Here is a 17884-nt window from a genome sequence, read left to right as displayed (position 1 = left end):
TAATATAAAACTTGCAGTTCCTAGTCAAAGCTGTTTGCCTTGTCTGTCTTGTTCCCAGGAGTAACATCTCGCTCTTTTTCTGCATCATCTGAAAGTTCTTTATGCAACTGGAGATGGTGGTATTTCCACATCACCATCTAAGGCCAGTAAACATTGCATTTGCAAAACACATCCTGAAATGTTCTTCAGATTTTCCTTTTCTGGAAGCTAGCTTTTACAGAGCTGTTCAAAGGACTACAGTGAGGTTTTTCCTATGTCAGCTCGCTATATGTAATCAATGAGTTGGACAGGTACCTCAACTCAAGTTTTTGTTTGCTGTCAATGAGTAGTGGTCCTTAGAACGGCCTCACACCTCTTTGTTTCATCAGAAATAAGATTTGGAGAGCTTGGGTATTGTTCATCCTAGGTTACACCACTTCTGAAAAGGGATTTTGATGGACAGTGAACACCAAATTACACATACTTGGGGAAATACCCACCAAACCACTTCCGTCCAGGAGATACCTGAAAATTGATTAATAATGAATGTGACACATTAGTTGTAGACATGTCATGTAAGATTTCAAAGTTTTCTGCAACATTTTCAGAGTAATAACATTACAGAGATGCTTGTTTGTAAAAGCATTTATTAGTTTATTGCTTTGAAGGTCATTAGCATATTACCAACAAGTGAGTCCCAGGCATGTTCATTATTCAAGGAGCTACATGCTGAGATGGTACTGAAAAAGGGCACAGTAACTAGTGAAGCTTTTGAATTTCAACTCCTTGAAGAGAAAAAGGGACAAATAATGCAATTACACTGCTTTCAGTTACCGGTAAGTGAAAATTGAGTTTTGTTTTTTGAAGACAGATCTTTGTCGCTAATTGCAAACTTCTTGCTCTGACAGCTCTTTTGAGCGCTGCATGGAGGACACCAAGCTAAAATCTACTTTGCAATGATGCTTTCAAGTTGAGCCTGAAAAACAAATAAGACAGTAAGTCAAATTAAATTCAATCTAAAAAATAAAACCCCGTTGATGAAAAGTGATAAATTGTCTGTTAGATATTCAAAGCGAGGAGCTGAGGGATGCTGCAATACTTCAAGAGAAACAGGCCAGGGTTTTTCCCTAGCTATTCCATTCCTTACTACATGTTTTATAAATTAGCTTTTCATTCTTGGCATACACACTTTTTGCATTCTGAGAAGAAAAGAGCTGGCCTTGGTTCCATACAATGAAAGGCTCATTTTATAATGTAAAGCATTGAAGAGGAAATTAAATAAAAGCTGTTGAAACAGTGGTCTGAATTCTCTGATTTCAGGCTGGACTATGTTAGCTAAATTAAATATTTGGCTCTCTAGGGTTTGGAACACAAACTGACTCTGGGACAAAAGTAGCTGGGAACAGCAAGTTTTTCAGTTACTGAGACAACTTGACGCCCAGTTAAAGAGATTTATCAGAGTGCTACCCGTGCTTAGGGAGCGTGTAATGTGTGAAGCTTCCAGGACTCCTAGCTTGTCCTCTTCCTAGAGCTGCCATAAAAATAAACTACAACAGTGGTATATACACAGCTGTTCAAATACTTGTACTTAAAGGAAGAAACATGGGTCCGGTGGCAGCACACATTTGCTCTAACAGTTACTTTATTTCGTGCCCTAAAATACTTCAAGATGGCCTGAGGATGTTAATGGTTTAGAAAGGAAAACTGGGGATAGTGGAGATAAGGAAAGCAGCTGGGTGTAAAGGAAGTATTTTAGCTCTAGCCAGAAACATTTACAGTTGTTTACGATTCCTGCCAAACACAAAGTAATTAACAGAACCTCTTTTCATTAAAGTAGCATGCACAAAATCACTCCTGTCAGATCTAAAACAATTTCAGTGATCCAGTCAAATCCGCATGGGACAAATTGCTTCAGTGTTTTCCATGAGAGCATGTTAGCAAGCAACAAGTGAATAGAAGAGTGCTTTTACCTATAATATGGTAGCTACACTTCAAATGTGACATAACAGACATTTAGAGGCCTAGAAATCCAGCCAGTAATACAGGCTTGCCCTCCCTAGGTTTTGGTTTGCATTGTCTGTAGCTTCTATTTTAGATGGAGATAGGAAGTTCCAAGAAAATGTGATGGCACTGCCAGCACACTTCAACTCTGCTGCTAAATAGTTCCATTAAGAAGGCTCAAGTACAATAAATCCTTGCAATCTTCCCACTTCATCAAGAATTTAAAGAAAGTGGGACATTAATACAAGTGCATCATAAATGTAACTACTATAAACAGGAAGGAGAAAGTTTGTTTTACATCTTCCTAACTAAAAATGCCAAAGTTTACCATTGCTATTTAGAGTTGCGTTTCTTTACTAACCTTCAGCTGCTGATTCGTTCGCTTCAGGAACTGAACCTCTTCGGTGTGTTTCTTTTCCTCTATCTGTCGCCTTTCGTTTTCACGTTTTTCAATAGCCTCACATTTAGCTTTCTGTTCGTTCACCTGTCTTTCCAGCTCCCGCTTTTCCTCTTCTAGTTCTGCAATCTTAGAAAATAATACAGATCTCTCAAGTTTTGTTTGTTAACAGACAATTTTAATTTGATTTCTCAACTTTACGCTATGTTGTACAGTCTTTAAAATGCTACAGGCATAATAGCTTATGAAATGCAATTAAGCCTTAAGGAAGCAGGAAGATAAATATTTTGATGATCTTTACTGCCACCCAGTGGAAGTAGAAATAATTTATTTTTATATAAAAATATTCTCATGCCATTATCACATGCAGAAAACTATTATTGGTTTAACAGACCAACTTACTCTTTTTTCCATGTCATGTTTGCCTTGCTCGGCTTGCAGTGCCTTCCGCATGCCAAACGCGGTGCTGCTCTCATACAGCGTCTGGTAAGCAGCAATTGTCATTTGGATTTCATCCCTGACTCGAAGCAGCAGTAGTCCTCGCTCCGCACAGTTAATTGTAATTTCACGGATCAACTCATCTTTAAAGAAAAGGTACAAATTACTGAGTAACTACCTGGCATTTATCTGGGAATGCTGGAGATGCACAGGGTCCAGAAGTTCTTGGTTTCTACCTATTCTTTGCACCACAAGAGCAACATTGGTTTATGGGAGACGGTCATAATTTTGATTTTGTTACTTTACAGCTACAGCACAAAGTGCAAGCAAACAAATCCATTGACATGAAGCAGTGTGGTGTATAGAAACTCTGGTAACACATGTTTCTGTCCCAGGGAAATCATAATAGCAAAACCCTTAATACTTGTAATGATTTTATGCAATTGTCAGAAGAGGCAAGAGCCTCCAGAAGAATTCTGCTCATCTGGCATTTGGATGATCAGTTCCACGTCATCAGAGAAGTAAAAGTATTCAAGAGTTTTGCAGAGGATATAAGAGTATTAAAGAGTAAAGCTGTGTTTTAGGTTAGTTTAAATTAACAGGTGGGGTTATGAACAACTAAGACAATATTAAGCCTCTTTGCTTTTTTTACATATACATAAGATTAGTATTAAAACAAGTCATTTTTGTGGCAGCTTTGTGAATAATGGGACACTTAAAATGCTACATCTATAAGAGCTCCCAGCATGGGCTGGGAGTGTAAGAGTCACACAGTCAGCTGCAGAGCACTGCTGAGGGGCAGGGAAAGGCAACCACGGCCTGGTATCCCCTCTTGTGGGGTTCAAGGCTGTGTGAAACCTGGCAAGAGCAGCAGTGTGGCAGACAGGGACTGAGGCAGAGGGAGAGGAGCGGTGTTTTTGTGCCTGCCGGTACTGACCGAAGCACTGCGAGTAGAGCTCCCTGCGCACAGGGCAGATGCCGGTCTCCCGCGCCTGCCGCTGCTGCAGCCTCAGGTCCAGCTGCTCCTGGAGTTGCACGACGTCCAGGCGGGTGCTGGGCACGCTGGACACCTGCTGCACCCACAGCTGCTTGTCCTCCTCCCACTCCCTGCACCCAAAAGCAGCGGGAAGGCGGCTGATGGATGGGGACCTCCGGGAGGCCCAGCGGGGCCATCTCGGCGGCTCCCCCCCCGGTCTCACCGCGGCGGCAGGATGGCGTTCAGCAGCTCCTGGGGCTGCCTGCCCTCGGCGGCGGCCGCGGAAGCGGCGGGACGGGGCCGGGGCTGCGGGACGGGGCCGGGCTGAGGCGGCGTCTGCGGGGTCCCCTTCAGCGGGCGGGCCTGTGCGGGGGGAGACAGAGCGCTGTGGGGCCGGGACGGGCCTCGGGCAGCTCCATCAGGCCTCAGCCGTGCTCCCGGGCCCCGCTCACCTCCGGGGAGCGCTTCTCGGTGCGGCGGCTGACCAGCATCGGCGGCTCGTAGCGCAGCAGCGAGTCCGGCGGCGGGATCATGGCGGCGCCCTTCTTGCTGTGGCGGCGGCGCCCTTGTTGCTATGGAAACGGCGCTGTTGCTATGGGGGGAGCGGCGCTGTTGCTATGGAGACAGCGCCACCGCCCTGGAGGCTGCGCTGTTGCTATGGAGACCCCGCCTCGCGCTTTTCCCTAAGGCGCATGCGCCGCGCGGAGCAACCGGACGCCCCGGCGGAAGTACTCCGGGGCAGGGCCGGAAGCGGAGCCCACTTCCGGCGGTGGCGGCCGGCGGCGGCGCCATGGAGGAGGCGGCGGAGCGGCGGCGGCCGGAGCGGCAGCACCGGGCCGAGCAGCGGCGGCGCGGCGGGGAGGTGACGGTGAAGGCCGAGAAGCGCAGCCCGCGGCGCTCCACGTCCCGCTCGGCGCGGGGGGGCAGCCAGTCGCCGCCGACCGACGAGCGGCGGGGAGGCCGCGGGGGCAGCAGCAGGTAGGCAGGCCCGGCCGGTGGCTACGGGCCCGGCGCTGTGCCCGGCCCGGTTCCTGCCTCTCACGGCTCCTCCTCTCCTTGCCTTAAAGGTCGCCCAAGCGGCGGAGCCGGGCCGGCCGCCGGAGCAGGTCCCCGCGCGGCAGGCGGAGCCGCAGCCCGCACCACGGCGCGGTGAAGGTGAAGCAGGTAAATGGAGGCGTTAACGGATTAACGGGCGGGCACGGTGCCGGGCGCTGTCCGCGGCTCAGTTCGGCCCGCCGGGCTCCTCCTGCGGCTTCCGAGAGGCTCGGCTGGGGGAGGTCCGGAAACCGGCTTCAGGTCCGGCAGTTTTCTTCCTTAAATCCTTGTAAAATGCCTTGAGAATAAAAAGAGTCTCATAGGGTAACGTCTCACCGCTCCGTGCTTTGAGTGTTGCTGTAAGTAGTTCAGTGTTCCTGCCTACTTGTGAGCCCGGTCTTGGTCACTTTTGCCAAAGTAACTTTCAGCATCTTTGTTCTAATTCTCAGTATCTCACCCTAAGCAATTCTTCACTACAGGAGCGAGATGAACATCCTCGTAGAGGAAATGAGGAGCGAAAGCAGAAATACTCATCAGAGCAGGAACACAGGCGAGACAGAAGCGGTGACAGAGACAGACACAGAGATCACGCAGACAGAAGGAAAAATCCCAGTGAAAGGCCTGGAGGTCGAGGCCACGAGCGAGAGAGGGATGCTCAGAACATACGTGAGCAGCAAGCAGAGAGAGAATTTTATAACGAGAGAAGGCGAGAGCACCGGCAAAACAACGAAGGGAGCGGCGTTAACCAGAATCCAGAACTCGGGCAGTCTGATAACAAACCAAAAGACAAAGCTGCTGTAAAGAAAGAAAAACCGAGCTTTGAACTGTCTGGGGCCCTTCTGGAGGACACCAACACCTTCCGAGGGGTTGTGATCAAGTACAGCGAGCCCCCCGAGGCTCGGATCCCAAAGAAGCGGTGGCGCCTCTACCCTTTTAAAAACGACGAGTTCCTCCCGGTCATGTACATCCACAGGCAGAGCGCTTACCTGCTGGGCAGGCACCGCAGGATTGCAGATATCCCCATCGACCACCCCTCCTGCTCAAAGCAGCACGCTGTGTTCCAGTACCGGTGAGTATTCCTCTGCCTGCCTGCTGGTGGAACGGGGTTATTTAGTAATTTGTGAAAAATAAAATAAACGGGGAAAAAAAAGTAGTTAACGCATGGTTTATAAGTGTGTGTTTATTGTAAATTGTTTCTTTTTTTATGACTGCTGCATGTCATCCTAGCAGTAATCAAAATATTTGCGATTCCTCTCATTTAACCACAAGCAGCCTTTTACTAAGACAAATAACCCAGCAGGGTTAAGCACAGAACTGCACGTACATCCGAGCTGGAATAAGTAGCAGGTGTAATTGGCAGTAAAAGCGTTTCGAGAAGAGGTTTGCGTTTGGGTTTTCACAACAAAGACTGCTGAGCTCCTTTTGAAGCAGCAGGGGTTGCGTGCTTCAGAAGACAGAGTTGCTCTCTTAAGGAAGAGCCATCTGTTGTGTGTTAGGAATTACTGCGTTAGATCACAGTGAGTTACGGGAGGTGATGCCTGTCGGAATGTTTCGGGGATTTTCCAGTTCTCATCCTGTCTCTCATTTCTCACATTTTACTTGTTCAGATCTCTGAAATACAGTTGATGCTGAACTGCACTGGGGCTGATGTGCTCCAAAATCCGTCTGCGTGTGGAGTAGGGGATTTTCTGTTTCTCTGCTTTGATAGAAATGGTGTTTTTTGTCTCGCTAGGCTTGTGGAGTACACTCGTGCCGACGGAACGATCGGCCGGAGGGTCAGGCCGTACATCATCGACCTCGGCTCTGGCAACGGCACGTTCCTCAACAACCAGCGGATCGAACCTCAGCGTTACTATGAACTGAAAGAAAAGGATGTGCTGAAGTTCGGGTTCAGCAGCAGGGAGTACGTTCTCCTCCATGAATCTTCAGACAAATCTGAGGCCAACACAAAGGACGATGATGAGGAGGAGGAGAAGGAGGAAGAGTCTGACAGTTAACAGATGAGGAGGAAACTGGGGGGCGGGAGCAGGGGAGAGAAACTTTTTCAAGAGAACATACATTGGGATGTAAACATGGGAGCATCAAAGCACTGATGCCTCTTATTGCCTTAAAGTCCTTCTGTTGCTGATCAGTTGTCATGCTTTATTTTGGGGGACTTCGCTGATTATTCATCTTTGATAGTTCTGCATATCAGGAAATCCAGCTTTGTATTTCCTTTTTCTTTTTTTTTTTTTCCCCTGACAAGCAAAAAGAGCACCTGGATGTGAATGTTGTGATGCTGGAAATAATCAGCGAATGCTAAAAGACTCTCCTCTTTTAGAAAATGATGTCAAACACAGCATATTTAAAACTATTTTTATTACCTGTTTCGTCATAACCCTTTGACAATGCTACTTAACTGAGATCTTAGTTAGAAGGTGACCCAATACACTTTGTAACATGTCTTGTTTGGTAGAGTTTGCCAAATTTCTTGCCAGGTTAGTTCTAGACGGGACAATTTACCAGCCTTCCTACTAAAAAGGCAGAAGTGTTGCAAAGCTCCCCTTGTATCTGTATGTTTTGGGTAGTTAGACTGTGTTATGATAACTTTCAGCCGTGGGCATTTTACCAGACTACTACCTGGAAATTATCAGGTAAATGGAAACTAAAGGAAGCGCTTCCTAAAATTTTAGGTTATGATAACTTGATTTGGGAGGGCTGAGGCACAAGTCAGTGCATGCCCAGCACGTGTTGCAGCAAAGGATGCTGAAACTGTTACTGGGTGTTGAATATCTAGTTCTAAAGGTAGGGCCTTTATCTCCGACAGCACCACTGCCCTGTGAGGAACTTCTAGGTTTAGTTTGTATTACATATAGTACCTGTCACGTGGTGGCACGTTTCAAACAGTTTGCACTATTTAAGTTTTTTTATATAAGAAGTTAAACCGCCATTTGTTTAAAATATTCTTCTTCCCCCCTGTAAATTAAAACAATACTTTAGGAAGAGAAGAACAGATTCTACTTACTGCAAGTACTTGCATCTTGCATATTTTTGGATGTCTACTTCCCATGGTTTGCTTTACGATGTAAGAAATGTAATGTTTTCACACAGTTTTACTAATTTGCCTGGATGTTTGTTCTGTGGTCACACATGCTATCCCTACGTGCTGTGTATATACTTGGTGTATGCAGGGGCTGCACACTGTATACACAGGCTAGAACATGGATGGTGTAAATATGGGGCATTGGTGTAGGTTTTCAAGCAGTAGGCAGAATGAGTTTTGACTAGGAGGATCTCCTTTATATATACTCCAGGGGTTTTTAAATAAAGAATTTGTAAATTTAGCCCTAATTCCTTTTAGTTATAAGATTTTTCTAGTGTCCCTCTTCTCCTTTATATTCTTTGAAATAGGTGCATTATATTTTTTGACAAGACTGGAAAGCTGAGAGAGATGCTGAAGGTATAAATCATCGCAGCTGTGACGTCCAACAAAGTGGTTCAGCAGCTGTAAAGTGTAGAATTAACAAATATCATTCCACTGTCACTCATGCATTTATTTTATTTTATTTTATTTTTTAATTTAATCATTATCTTTAAGTAAAAGCAGGACTGAATAGATGATGCCATGTTACCTCAGGACTGGTAAGGTTGCAGCTGCCTCGGTTATGGGTCCGGTGTCAATACCCTGAAGAATCACGGTGTGTGTGTTTGCTCTGTCAGAATGCACACACCATGGGCACACTACCAATGACTGCTACTTCCCCTGCACCTCTGATCTGACCCTGCAGCACCCACAGCAATTGTGATCTGGTACCTGTGTGTCTTTTGTACCATGCTATCAAAGCATTCGTTTCCATATTAAGAACATGAAGTTTTAAAAAGAAAAGTTTGCATGATTTGTGTGCTTCAGATGCTGTGAGGCTGGAGGACGGTAAGGGTTGGTAGCGCTTTTCTTTGCTCAGACCTTTCTGAGCTGAGTGTGCAGCAGGTAGCTTAGTGCCGTGTCCGGGCTACTTGCCCTTGGATGCAGACAGGCTCACACTAGGAAACAGCTGTGGTTTAAGCCAGGGATATCAGTAGCACGAAAGGGCAAACCAGCCCATCAAGTCACACTTATTTCAGAGCATTTAAATAAACTAATGTAGTTTAGTAGAAGCTTGAACCCAACTAAAAAAAAAGTTTGGTACAAAGTATCCTTGGCTACTTCTAGAACATGTTGAGATGATCTACTTGGGGTTATTTCTTCACAAAAGGAAGTCACAAAGATGGAATCCTTACAGCTGAGACAGAAGAGCGATGATACTGTCTTGCCTAAATGATTTTTTTTTTTTTTTTTTCAGATTGGTTCATTTTTTTTACATGACCCTATGGGGTTGCCACTTGTGATCCTTTCATACCTAGATAGGAAATGGCTTCGGCTGGTTTCAGGCTTAAGTCCTGTGCAGTCCTTGGGCTGGAAACAAAAAGAGACGAGTGAAATCCCCAAATACTCTACAACTTACTGCATCTATTTTACAAATTAATGTTTACAAACCTGAATATGTTATAATAGCACACCCATGTTCTTGATTTTTACTGTATTGTTTTTATTAATTGGCTTTATTTTGGGGAAAACAGGCTGCTTATGATGGGATTCAAGGAGCTGCAGCGTACCAAGTGGCAATGAACACAAAAATAACCCTCTTTTACAAATGGTGTAGCGTTTGAATGCCAGGTCTCATATTTTATTGCCTTATTTTCAGTGTAAAAATTCCTTATTTAGGTTCTGAAGATACCTGGGTTCTCAGCCTGTTTACACACAGCTGCACACTGAAGATTGCTGAGGGATGTTACGCAGCTGATGCACGGGCGTGCTGGCTGGGGGTCTCTGTAGACTGAGGAGGAAAGTTCAGGATCACTTTTGTGCTTTCTCCATACCCTTCCTCTGTGATTTCAGCTTGTCGTGGACAGGATGTGTCTGCATCCACTGATGAATGCTCATATGTGGTTTCAAACAAGCTGCTGCAAAGAATCGGGTCGAGCATTGTACATTTCCACTGAGTGGCACCAAACCTTTGAGAACTCCCCAAAAGGCCGTTCAAGCTGCTCTGTGCAGACGTCTGTACTTTGTGATGGTTGTTTTTCCCTCAGTAAAGGGGAAAACCCCTCAGTCAAGGGCTTTCACCTTCCTGTCCCTGCCCCATCCCAGCAGCACGGGGCGCAGCACCGGCCCCCTTCCCGCACGTTTGCGTGCAGCAAACCCTCACGAAGCCTCTTTTAAACGAAAACCCGATCATTACCTAAACTAAAACCCAAACATTACCTAAACGAAAACCCCAAACGTTACCCGCGCTGTGGGGCAGGGACCGACACCGGGCGGGGGGGGGGCTCTTTTCGCTTTTTTTTCCCCTTCGGAACCAGCGGGGCCGGGACCGAAGCCGTCCCCGGAGGCGGACCGGGGGCTGGGGGCCGGGAGTTGGAACCGGGGCGGATCCGCGGTGGCCTCGGCCGGGCTCAGCGCTGCCCCCGGCGGCACCAAGCGGGCACCGCAGGCTCCGTCCCCGCCACCGCCCGCCCGCCGCAGGCCGCCATGGCCGCGCTGCACGCCAAGGCCGGCGGCCCCCCGCAGATCCCCGACACCCGGCGGGAGCTCGCCGAGCTGGTGAAACGCAAGCAGGAGCTGGCGGTGAGGCGGCAGGGACGGGGCCCGGGGCCGGAAATCGAGGAGGGGGGGACCGGGGGACACCGGGCCGGGCCTAGGCCGCGGGGCTGGAGGCGGGCGGCGGGGCCTAGGCCACGGTGGGGGGCCGGGGCCTGCTCCATGCCCCGCGCTGTGCCCGGCAGGAGACGCTGGCAAATCTGGAGCGGCAGATCTACGCCTTCGAGGGCAGCTACCTGGAGGACACGCAGATGTACGGCAACATCATCCGCGGCTGGGACCGCTACCTCACCAACCAGAAGTGAGTCCCGCACCGGGTCCCTGTCTTGTCCTGTCCTGTCCCGCCCCGCCGGGCTCTCCCCCCTCCACGAAGTTTGGGTTTCTTTTTTTTTATAGGAATTCCAACAGCAAAAACGACCGGAGGAACCGCAAGTTCAAGGAGGCCGAGAGGCTCTTCAGCAAGTCCTCTGTCACCTCGGCGGCGGTGAGTGTTGGTCCTGGCGGGTCCCGTGGTGGTCACTGCTGTGGGACCACCCTTTTGTATAATCTTCTCTGCCTCCCCGTCCCCAGCATCTTCATCCCCACCTTGCAGTCTCTTTCAGAAACCCTTTTGCTAGCTCCTGGAGAAGTAAAAGGTAACCACAGCTGACAACCACCCATGCTGTGCGCTTGTTGTTGCCATTCTCATCTTCTTTTTGCTCCTAACTCGTTTCTGCTGTGCCACGCTGGTGCTTGGTTGCAAGTTCTTTAAAGCAAAGGCCTGATGCCTCTTTCTCTGTAAGGCAATTTGCCGCGGTTCTTGAGTGTTTGAAAAGTGGAGAGTGAGTTACTGCTGTCATTAACGTCCCTTTCAATTTTCTAGGCGGTCAGTGCATTAGCTGGAGTTCAAGACCAGCTCATTGAGAAGCGTAAGTCACCTCTTCATTTCTCTCTGAACTGGCAGAATTGGAAAGAGCTAAGCTTCTCCCCGCAACTGAGCTCTGCCTTCAGTTCTCTGGATCCCTGCCCCACTCACTGCCCCCCTGGAGCTCTTCCCTTCAGAGGTCTGTGGCTGGTCCGCCCAGGCCAGCTCCTGAGTGCTCAAATTCAAGTAAATTCAACAGAGACACTGTGAGAAACAGGAGTAAAGTTGAGCTCGATTTCCTGAGCGAACTTGTATGTTTGGTAAGGGTTTGCTGTGCGTAAAATATATTTATATGGATTTGGTGTTCTGTGGAGAAAAAAGCTAGAAGGACTGAAGCAATCCATTTCTGTTTGTGTGTCTTTCGGGCACTTGCAAGTGATTATAGGAGGAGCTGAGAGCTCCACTTTCAGAAACTACTTGTGAGCTCACAATGTTTAGGCTTTCCCTCCTGAGGTAATCTTGCTGCCACTGTAACTTACGTGTTATGTGCTGATAAAGAAGCAGTGCTGCATTTCCCGTGCTTGGTACTAGAAATTTTAATTGTCATACTTCTTCCCCTGATTTTTTTGAGGATATTTGCTACTTACGTTCACTTGTTTGATTTTTTTCATACATATTTATGTAATTAATAGCAAATCAGATGCGATTCTAGCATGCTTCAGTCACTGGCAAGGTTGCTTGTTGTACTTCAGAACTATTTTGTAGGTTCTCTTATGTATCTCCTGGCCTAAGGCTCAGTATACGTCAGCTGCCTTGTGTATTATTGCTGGGTGTTTGACTTCTGTGCGGGGCAGCACAGGAGCTGCCTGGGATGTGAACTGTGGGGAGGTAACCACTGGGTTCTTCTGTGTTTGTCCCACTCTAGGGGAGCCAGGCAGTGGGACAGAGAGTGACACTTCTCCAGACTTTCACAATCAGGAGAATGAGCCCAACCAGGAAGATGCTGAAGAGCTGGATGGATCCGTGCAGGGGGTGAAACCCCAGAAAGCTGCTTCCTCCACTTCTGGGAGCCACCATAGCAGCCACAAAAAACGGAAGAACAAAAATCGACACAGGTTAGTGATACCAGCAGCCATCTAGGAATGCCTTGTGAATGGTTAGCTGTTGTTGAATAGACTTTAATATGTGAAAAGAACTAGTAACTTGTTAGAGTAATGAACAGCTCGGGTCATTTGTTTTGGTAATTCCTCTGGTTTTTAAGTTGTGTGCACCACGTAGTGTTCATCAGGATCCCATTGCACCCATTGTGTCAAGGAGGAGAAAATGCTGAGGTAGCTACACGAGCAGTCAGCACAGGGTACTAATTGCAGCTCTGGTACAGCTCTGCCTTTGACAAGGCCTTACCAATTCTTTTCTCTGTCAAGGAAAATAAACGTGTTTTCCCTCCAGTAGAGGAAGATTACATTCCTGGCTTCCTGTGCTTGATTTCTCTAGATCCAAGGAAGATAGGAATGTCAGTGCTTTCTTGGGAGGAATATGGAAAAAAAATGTTTTGGGGATTGTGGACAATCTCAGTATCTTTGCTACAATTTCCACTCCAAACCTTTCTTGTTGCCATGTCCCATGCTGAGGGTTTTTGATTATGACATGTACGAGTTGCTTACTCAAGCTTTTTAAACCTCAGAGTGTTATTAAACTGGCCTGAAATTCATGCGAAACACATTTCTTGAAGTCTTTATGGTTGAATTTAGATGACCAGTTCTGCCCTGTAAGGCATGATGCAGCGTAGGCTGATGGCTCAGAAATCAGAAATAATCTAACTGCTTTATAGTGCTGCTCTCCCAGGGCCAACATACCCTGCCTCTTATCGTGCCTCAGAACCCCTTTGGTACAGCCCTTGGATTTCTCTGGAGCACGATAGTGCTGTGCCCTTGGAGGGGGGAAGTCTGTGGAAATCCATGTTTTTGGAAAGAAGAGACAGAGATGTAGCTGCAGAGCTGCGCTTCTCTGGAAGTGATTGCTGGAACTCATACCTAAAGATTATTAGAAGCAAAGAAGTTTTTAATAATTAAGTAAAAGAGTTTTAAAAAAAGTTAAGTGTTGCTACCCTTGAGCTTGCTCGCATTGTGTATGGGTGGATTTCCCTCTTTGAGGGACCTTCCCACAGAATTGCAAGAGAAGTGTTTTAAAGGAAAGTGGTAAAGATTCCCAAGGATTGCTGGGGGAATATCTGGGAGATATGGAGGTAGGTATAGTGCTTGAATACCATTTAACTACTTTTTCTTTATTAGCATACCTTTAATTCTTAGATCAGGATTCTCCTCCTACAGCAGTCTTAATCAGGCAAACATCCTCAAGTATTGGAAGTCCTCTTTGGTTCCTTATGAGCTAGGTATCAAAGGCAGTTCAGAGGTCTTTATTTGCCTGTAGATAATTGGAAAGAAGGTCAGCAGTAACACAAGAAGCTACATTTATAAACCAGTTCAGAGAAACAACGTGTAGAACTGAAGTACAGCATAAGAAAATTGCTATTTCAAACAAATTTTTATGATTATATTCTGCTAACCACTTATATGGACAACAAACCAATCCACTGCAGATACAGTGGGGTCCAGTACAAATGCCGTAAATAATATAAATTCTTTTGCTCCGTTACATAACCCAAACTTTAGTGCCAAGAGTTAGGAAGAAACTGCCCTACTGAAAGGTTGTGTTGCTTTGGGGTTTCTTCTGCATTCCTTCCACTGAAGCAGCTCGTACTGGCTACTGTCGGAGACAGAATATTGGACATGAGGAGCCCTGGTCTGATCTGGTATGGCACTTCTTATCATCCTAAGAGATACATCAGTCACATCTAAATTACGGAAAGGTTTTTGCAATTAGTAGTTGACTATCCTGTAATGCTTAGCATGGACAGATGATGAAGATAATTCAATTTGTCTGTAGCACAAACTCTGTTAAAATTGTGATTGCTGTTAATGACTATCCCCTAAATTCCAGCAGAAGAGACGAAACAATTTTCAAGTATATCTAGGTTTTAACAAAACAAAGACCAGTCCCAACCTTTTTATGGCAGGTCTTGTTCAGAAGCTCTTTCAGTTGCCAGCATACATCTGAGTTCTGCTCACCTGTTCCTGAAGAATTAGACAGTGCTGGGAACAGACACCCTGGAGGTGTACCGACTCCACTTGCATAGCTTAGGTTTTTCTAATTTAATTGCCATCAAGAGCAGTGGGGAAAGTTGGATTCAGATTGGGCAGAACTCCCATGAACAGACGGTTAAATTTCTAACAGTTAAAAGAGGGAATCAGATGGAAGTGTTTCTGTTAAAGCTGTCATCTCTTCCCTCAGACCACAAAAGGCCAAGATGATTATTTTCTGTGGTGAGCAATTTTCCTGGCTACAAAGTGTTTCAGGAGTAAACAATACTGCAACCTCGTAGAAATTTGGTGCTGAGAAGCTTCTAAGTTACAGATGAGTTGATGATGAGTCCTTTCTGACCAATACAGCTATTAGCTCTGAGACAGAACTGCTTTTAGAGTTGTGCTGTGGTGTCAGGGTGAATGCTGAGACGTGGGGTGGGAATGTAACCAAACTGTAATTAGATTCGGCCAATTCACCGTGTTATCTTTTTAGCTCTCTAAAGGAAGTGAGTGTAAGAGGATGTGTGGATGTGTGTGCATTTTGAGAACATTTGAATGCATAGTTGGACACATAATTTTATGGTTGTCGCCACCTCTCTGCCTGAACAAGCTTTGCTTTGCTTAGTAATCTAGACAAAGCCACTGCTTTCTGACCACCCATTTGTTTGTTTTTGCAAGCAAATCAGTTTTTTTTTCTTTGCCTGTGAGCTAGCGCGCACTCTTAAGTACCTGATAGTTTCCTTTTTCAGCACATAATATTCCCTCCATAAAACTACTCTGCCTCTGTTTTAACACCTCTTTTTTCCCAGAAATCCAATTGGGGAGGGGGACTCTGGATTGTCAAATCTGGAGTGCTTTTTGTGCCCAATTCTGTTTAAGATATCTTAAGAACTTTATGGCATTTGAACACTGGCTTTATTTTTTTCTTTATTTTTTTTTTTAGTAATCTCGCTAGGGTGGCTAATCAACTAATTTATTTAATTCATTAGTATATTAATTTCTATTGCTTTCTTCCTTTCAAATGCTGCCCCTCAGCCCGTCTGGCATGTTTGATTATGACTTTGAGTAAGTTTGACTTGAATTAGTACTTGTGCTGTGTTGTTAGTGTGTAGACACCAATGTGCCTTTTGAGACCTTTCTAACCCATAGTTTATCTGTTTAATTGTAGGTATGTATATTAGGTTAGGCTGGGAAGTTTTTTTTAAAAACAGAAAAGCGTGATGGAGGTAACATTTTATTTAATAACTTCAGCAAAATTAAATTAACTTCACTCTTCTTTACCTCTCTGTTTCATTTTTAAATAGATAAACTTTTTAACTTTAAAACTTAGTTTAAAAACTGATTCTTCTGGCTTTGCTTCTTAAGGAGTTTAGTGTAGACTTGGATATTTCTTTCTGGAAAATGTAATAAACTCAGTACCTTTGACTCCTGTAATTCCTGTCATCTTAAACTCCTATCTCTATTCAAAGTAAATAACCATTACCACTATGTCTGAATAATTACCTATGGCATAGTTACACATCTAACAAATTAACATAGAGCATGCGTATTTAACCTTATTTCTTTATGCTGCGTAACTTCCCTGTGACTTTTTATTATGAACCTTTTATTAACTCTTTTTTTGAATGGAACGGAATATGCATTTTGGCAAAGAATAAAGAATCCACTCTCCCTCTCTTTGCTGCTCTTTGTCCAGTAATATTGGGACAGTGATTTGGCTCAGCCGAATTGAGAATGTGGATTGAATTAACCAAATAGTCTTTGTTGTAGCCTGTGCCATATGCAGTAGCTGGTTCTTTGAACTCTAGTGTTTGTTTAATGTATTGAAATGGACATTTCTCTTATCTTTCCAACCACAGGATTGATCTCAAGTTAAACAAAAAGCCAAGAGCCGTAAGTATCAGTGCTCTGTCATTGTTTTCATTGCTCATCCATAGACTTGAGTGGCTGACTGATCCCTAATCATAAAAAGCCTCCTTCTGCTGTAATTTAGGATGTTGTTTTTCTTATTATGAAGTAATCGTTGTCTCGTGGATTTAACAGTAAATAAGTGCAGGCAGGCTTGTTATGAAGTTAGGTCACAATTAAGTCACATGCACCTCTTGTGAAAACAGCTGGTTTGCGTCCTTCTGTCTTGTCATGAAGTGCAGCATTAAAAGCACCTGGTTTTGGTTGATGCGTTCTTGAACTAAGGTTTTGAAGGGTTCTCTCTTTTAAATGTTCAGCTACAAGAAAAAATAAATCTCTTTTCTGTTTTGCCTTCAGCTAATGGTATGTAGAAATGAGAGGAAACTAAGAATCCCAGCTCTGCCAGCAGAGTTGGAAGTAGAAAGGTCTGAATGTGCCTGTCTTTTCCTTTCTCTGCAGGACTACTAGACTCATCAGTGATGAAGCTTCTGGGATTTAGGTCTACATGAATCCCCACCAAGAAAAATGCCAGTCGACTGAATGAGCACGATGGCAGCTCTCTGGCCAAGTGTATGCAGAAGGGAGTGGTTCACTCTAAAGAACTCAGATTGGGGGAGAAAGTCTTGGACCATGTACTTTGCATCATTTTTAAATCACCTGACTTACAGGAAGACAAAGGTGTAGTAGTAGTAGTCTTGAATTCCTGACTATTCTGTGCTTCCAGCTCAGTTGGGAACTTCCTACAATTGGCTGATCTTGCTGCTGCCCCCCCTGTCATCCGTAAAACCATGGAGAGGCATTTTCTTTTCTGCTGGAATTGGGGTATGATTCAGTTTGTCCCATCCATGTTGTAAGACTTATACTACTTTTGTTACTGATACTTAGCTTCATGTGTTTTTTTTTTGTTGTTGTTTATGTTTTGTTTTGTTTTGTTTTTTGCTTGTAGATGGGGAATTTTTTGGTTGTTTTTGTTTTGTTTTCAACCAAAGTGTGTAGTTAATAAATTGGCTTTTGGTTTGTTTGTTTTAATCCATGTAGAGAGGAAGGTAATTCATTTTGTGCAACATCTCAGTTTGATTCTTACGCAAGCAGACAACAAGGTGGATAACCATTTTCTCTAACTTTTATTTTGAACACCATCCCCTAAACTTTACACACCCCCTAAAGTCTACACACTGCTTTTAGATGCAGGGAAGGCAGGAGCTCAAAGCCAACTTGCTCTTTGCTATCTTTGAGGTTGGGTGGATTCTCTTTTTAATACAAACTTCTGTCATTTGTACATAAACAATAAAAATACATTTGTCTCTCTTCTCATGTTTTGTTCAGTCCAAATTTTGACTCCTAGTGCTTCTTATTCTCCATCTGATTGTGAGGACTTTGCTGGAGTTCTTCCATTTTTACATAGTAGCCGTTCCTTGTCTCATGACCCTCTGGAGGTATCCCTTGTGCTTTCTTTCCTGCAGTAGATGTAACATTGAATACTTGAAAGGATTGCCAGGCGCTAATCTCTGACTGTGTTCAACTAATCCTGCTTTAAGGTAGGACT

The 17884-nt window shown here is 45.1% G+C and overlaps 3 protein-coding genes across 7 annotated transcripts; 2 read left to right on the top strand and 1 right to left on the bottom strand.

Moving 5' to 3' along the window:
- Positions 1-20: 20 nt before the first annotated feature.
- DNALI1 (dynein axonemal light intermediate chain 1) lies at positions 21-4324 on the bottom strand (the record flags this gene model as incomplete). The annotated part of the gene is made up of 6 exons (XM_084300589.1): positions 21-137; positions 2342-2506; positions 2780-2958; positions 3753-3922; positions 4015-4154; positions 4244-4324. 6 exons carry the CDS (start codon positions 4322-4324, stop codon positions 21-23), a joined length of 852 nt encoding a protein of 283 aa, XP_084156715.1.
- A 246-nt stretch (positions 4325-4570) lies between these two features.
- Positions 4571-8143, top strand: SNIP1 (Smad nuclear interacting protein 1). The gene is made up of 4 exons (XM_084300445.1): positions 4571-4769; positions 4859-4955; positions 5306-5895; positions 6559-8143. Exons 1-4 carry the CDS (start codon positions 4582-4584, stop codon positions 6821-6823), a joined length of 1140 nt encoding a protein of 379 aa, XP_084156571.1. The 5' UTR covers positions 4571-4581; the 3' UTR covers positions 6824-8143.
- Positions 8144-10336: 2193 nt separating this feature from the next.
- On the top strand, positions 10337-17652 carry MEAF6 (MYST/Esa1 associated factor 6). Of its 5 annotated transcripts, XR_014619094.1 has the most exons (9): positions 10337-10470; positions 10629-10744; positions 10840-10927; positions 11306-11351; positions 12213-12402; positions 13960-14099; positions 15599-15656; positions 16290-16323; positions 16798-17652. XR_014619094.1 is itself a non-coding variant. In XM_084300702.1 (7 exons), exons 1-7 carry the CDS (start codon positions 10375-10377, stop codon positions 16804-16806), a joined length of 579 nt encoding a protein of 192 aa, XP_084156828.1. In that variant the 5' UTR covers positions 10337-10374; the 3' UTR covers positions 16807-17652. The 5 variants fall into 5 exon arrangements, 3 of the variants coding, with proteins under 3 accessions (XP_084156828.1, XP_084156829.1, XP_084156830.1); XR_014619093.1 differs by lacking the exon at positions 13960-14099; XM_084300702.1 differs by lacking the exons at positions 13960-14099; positions 15599-15656.
- The last annotated feature ends 232 nt before the right edge of the window (positions 17653-17884 follow it).

The sequence above is a fragment of the Netta rufina genome (assembly GCF_964035555.1).
Source record: "Netta rufina genome assembly, chromosome: 23".
Lineage (NCBI taxonomy): Eukaryota > Metazoa > Chordata > Aves > Anseriformes > Anatidae > Netta > Netta rufina.
Note: the sequence above shows the minus strand (reverse complement) of the source record. Positions and strands in the feature narration are given on the sequence as shown.

Bases quoted from the DNA above. Each gene is read 5' to 3' on its own strand.
- SNIP1 (XM_084300445.1), top strand. From the start codon at position 4,582: ATGGAGGAGGCGGCGGAGCGGCGGCGGCCGGAGCGGCAGCACCGGGCC. The intron at 4,770-4,858 runs GTAGGCAGGCCC...CTTGCCTTAAAG, and splicing joins GGCCGCGGGGGCAGCAGCAG to GTCGCCCAAGCGGCGGAGCC. The intron at 5,896-6,558 runs GTGAGTATTCCT...TTGTCTCGCTAG, and splicing joins CACGCTGTGTTCCAGTACCG to GCTTGTGGAGTACACTCGTG.
- MEAF6 (XM_084300702.1), top strand. From the start codon at position 10,375: ATGGCCGCGCTGCACGCCAAGGCCGGCGGCCCCCCGCAGATCCCCGAC. The intron at 10,471-10,628 runs GTGAGGCGGCAG...TGTGCCCGGCAG, and splicing joins AACGCAAGCAGGAGCTGGCG to GAGACGCTGGCAAATCTGGA. The intron at 11,352-12,212 runs GTAAGTCACCTC...GTCCCACTCTAG, and splicing joins AGACCAGCTCATTGAGAAGC to GGGAGCCAGGCAGTGGGACA.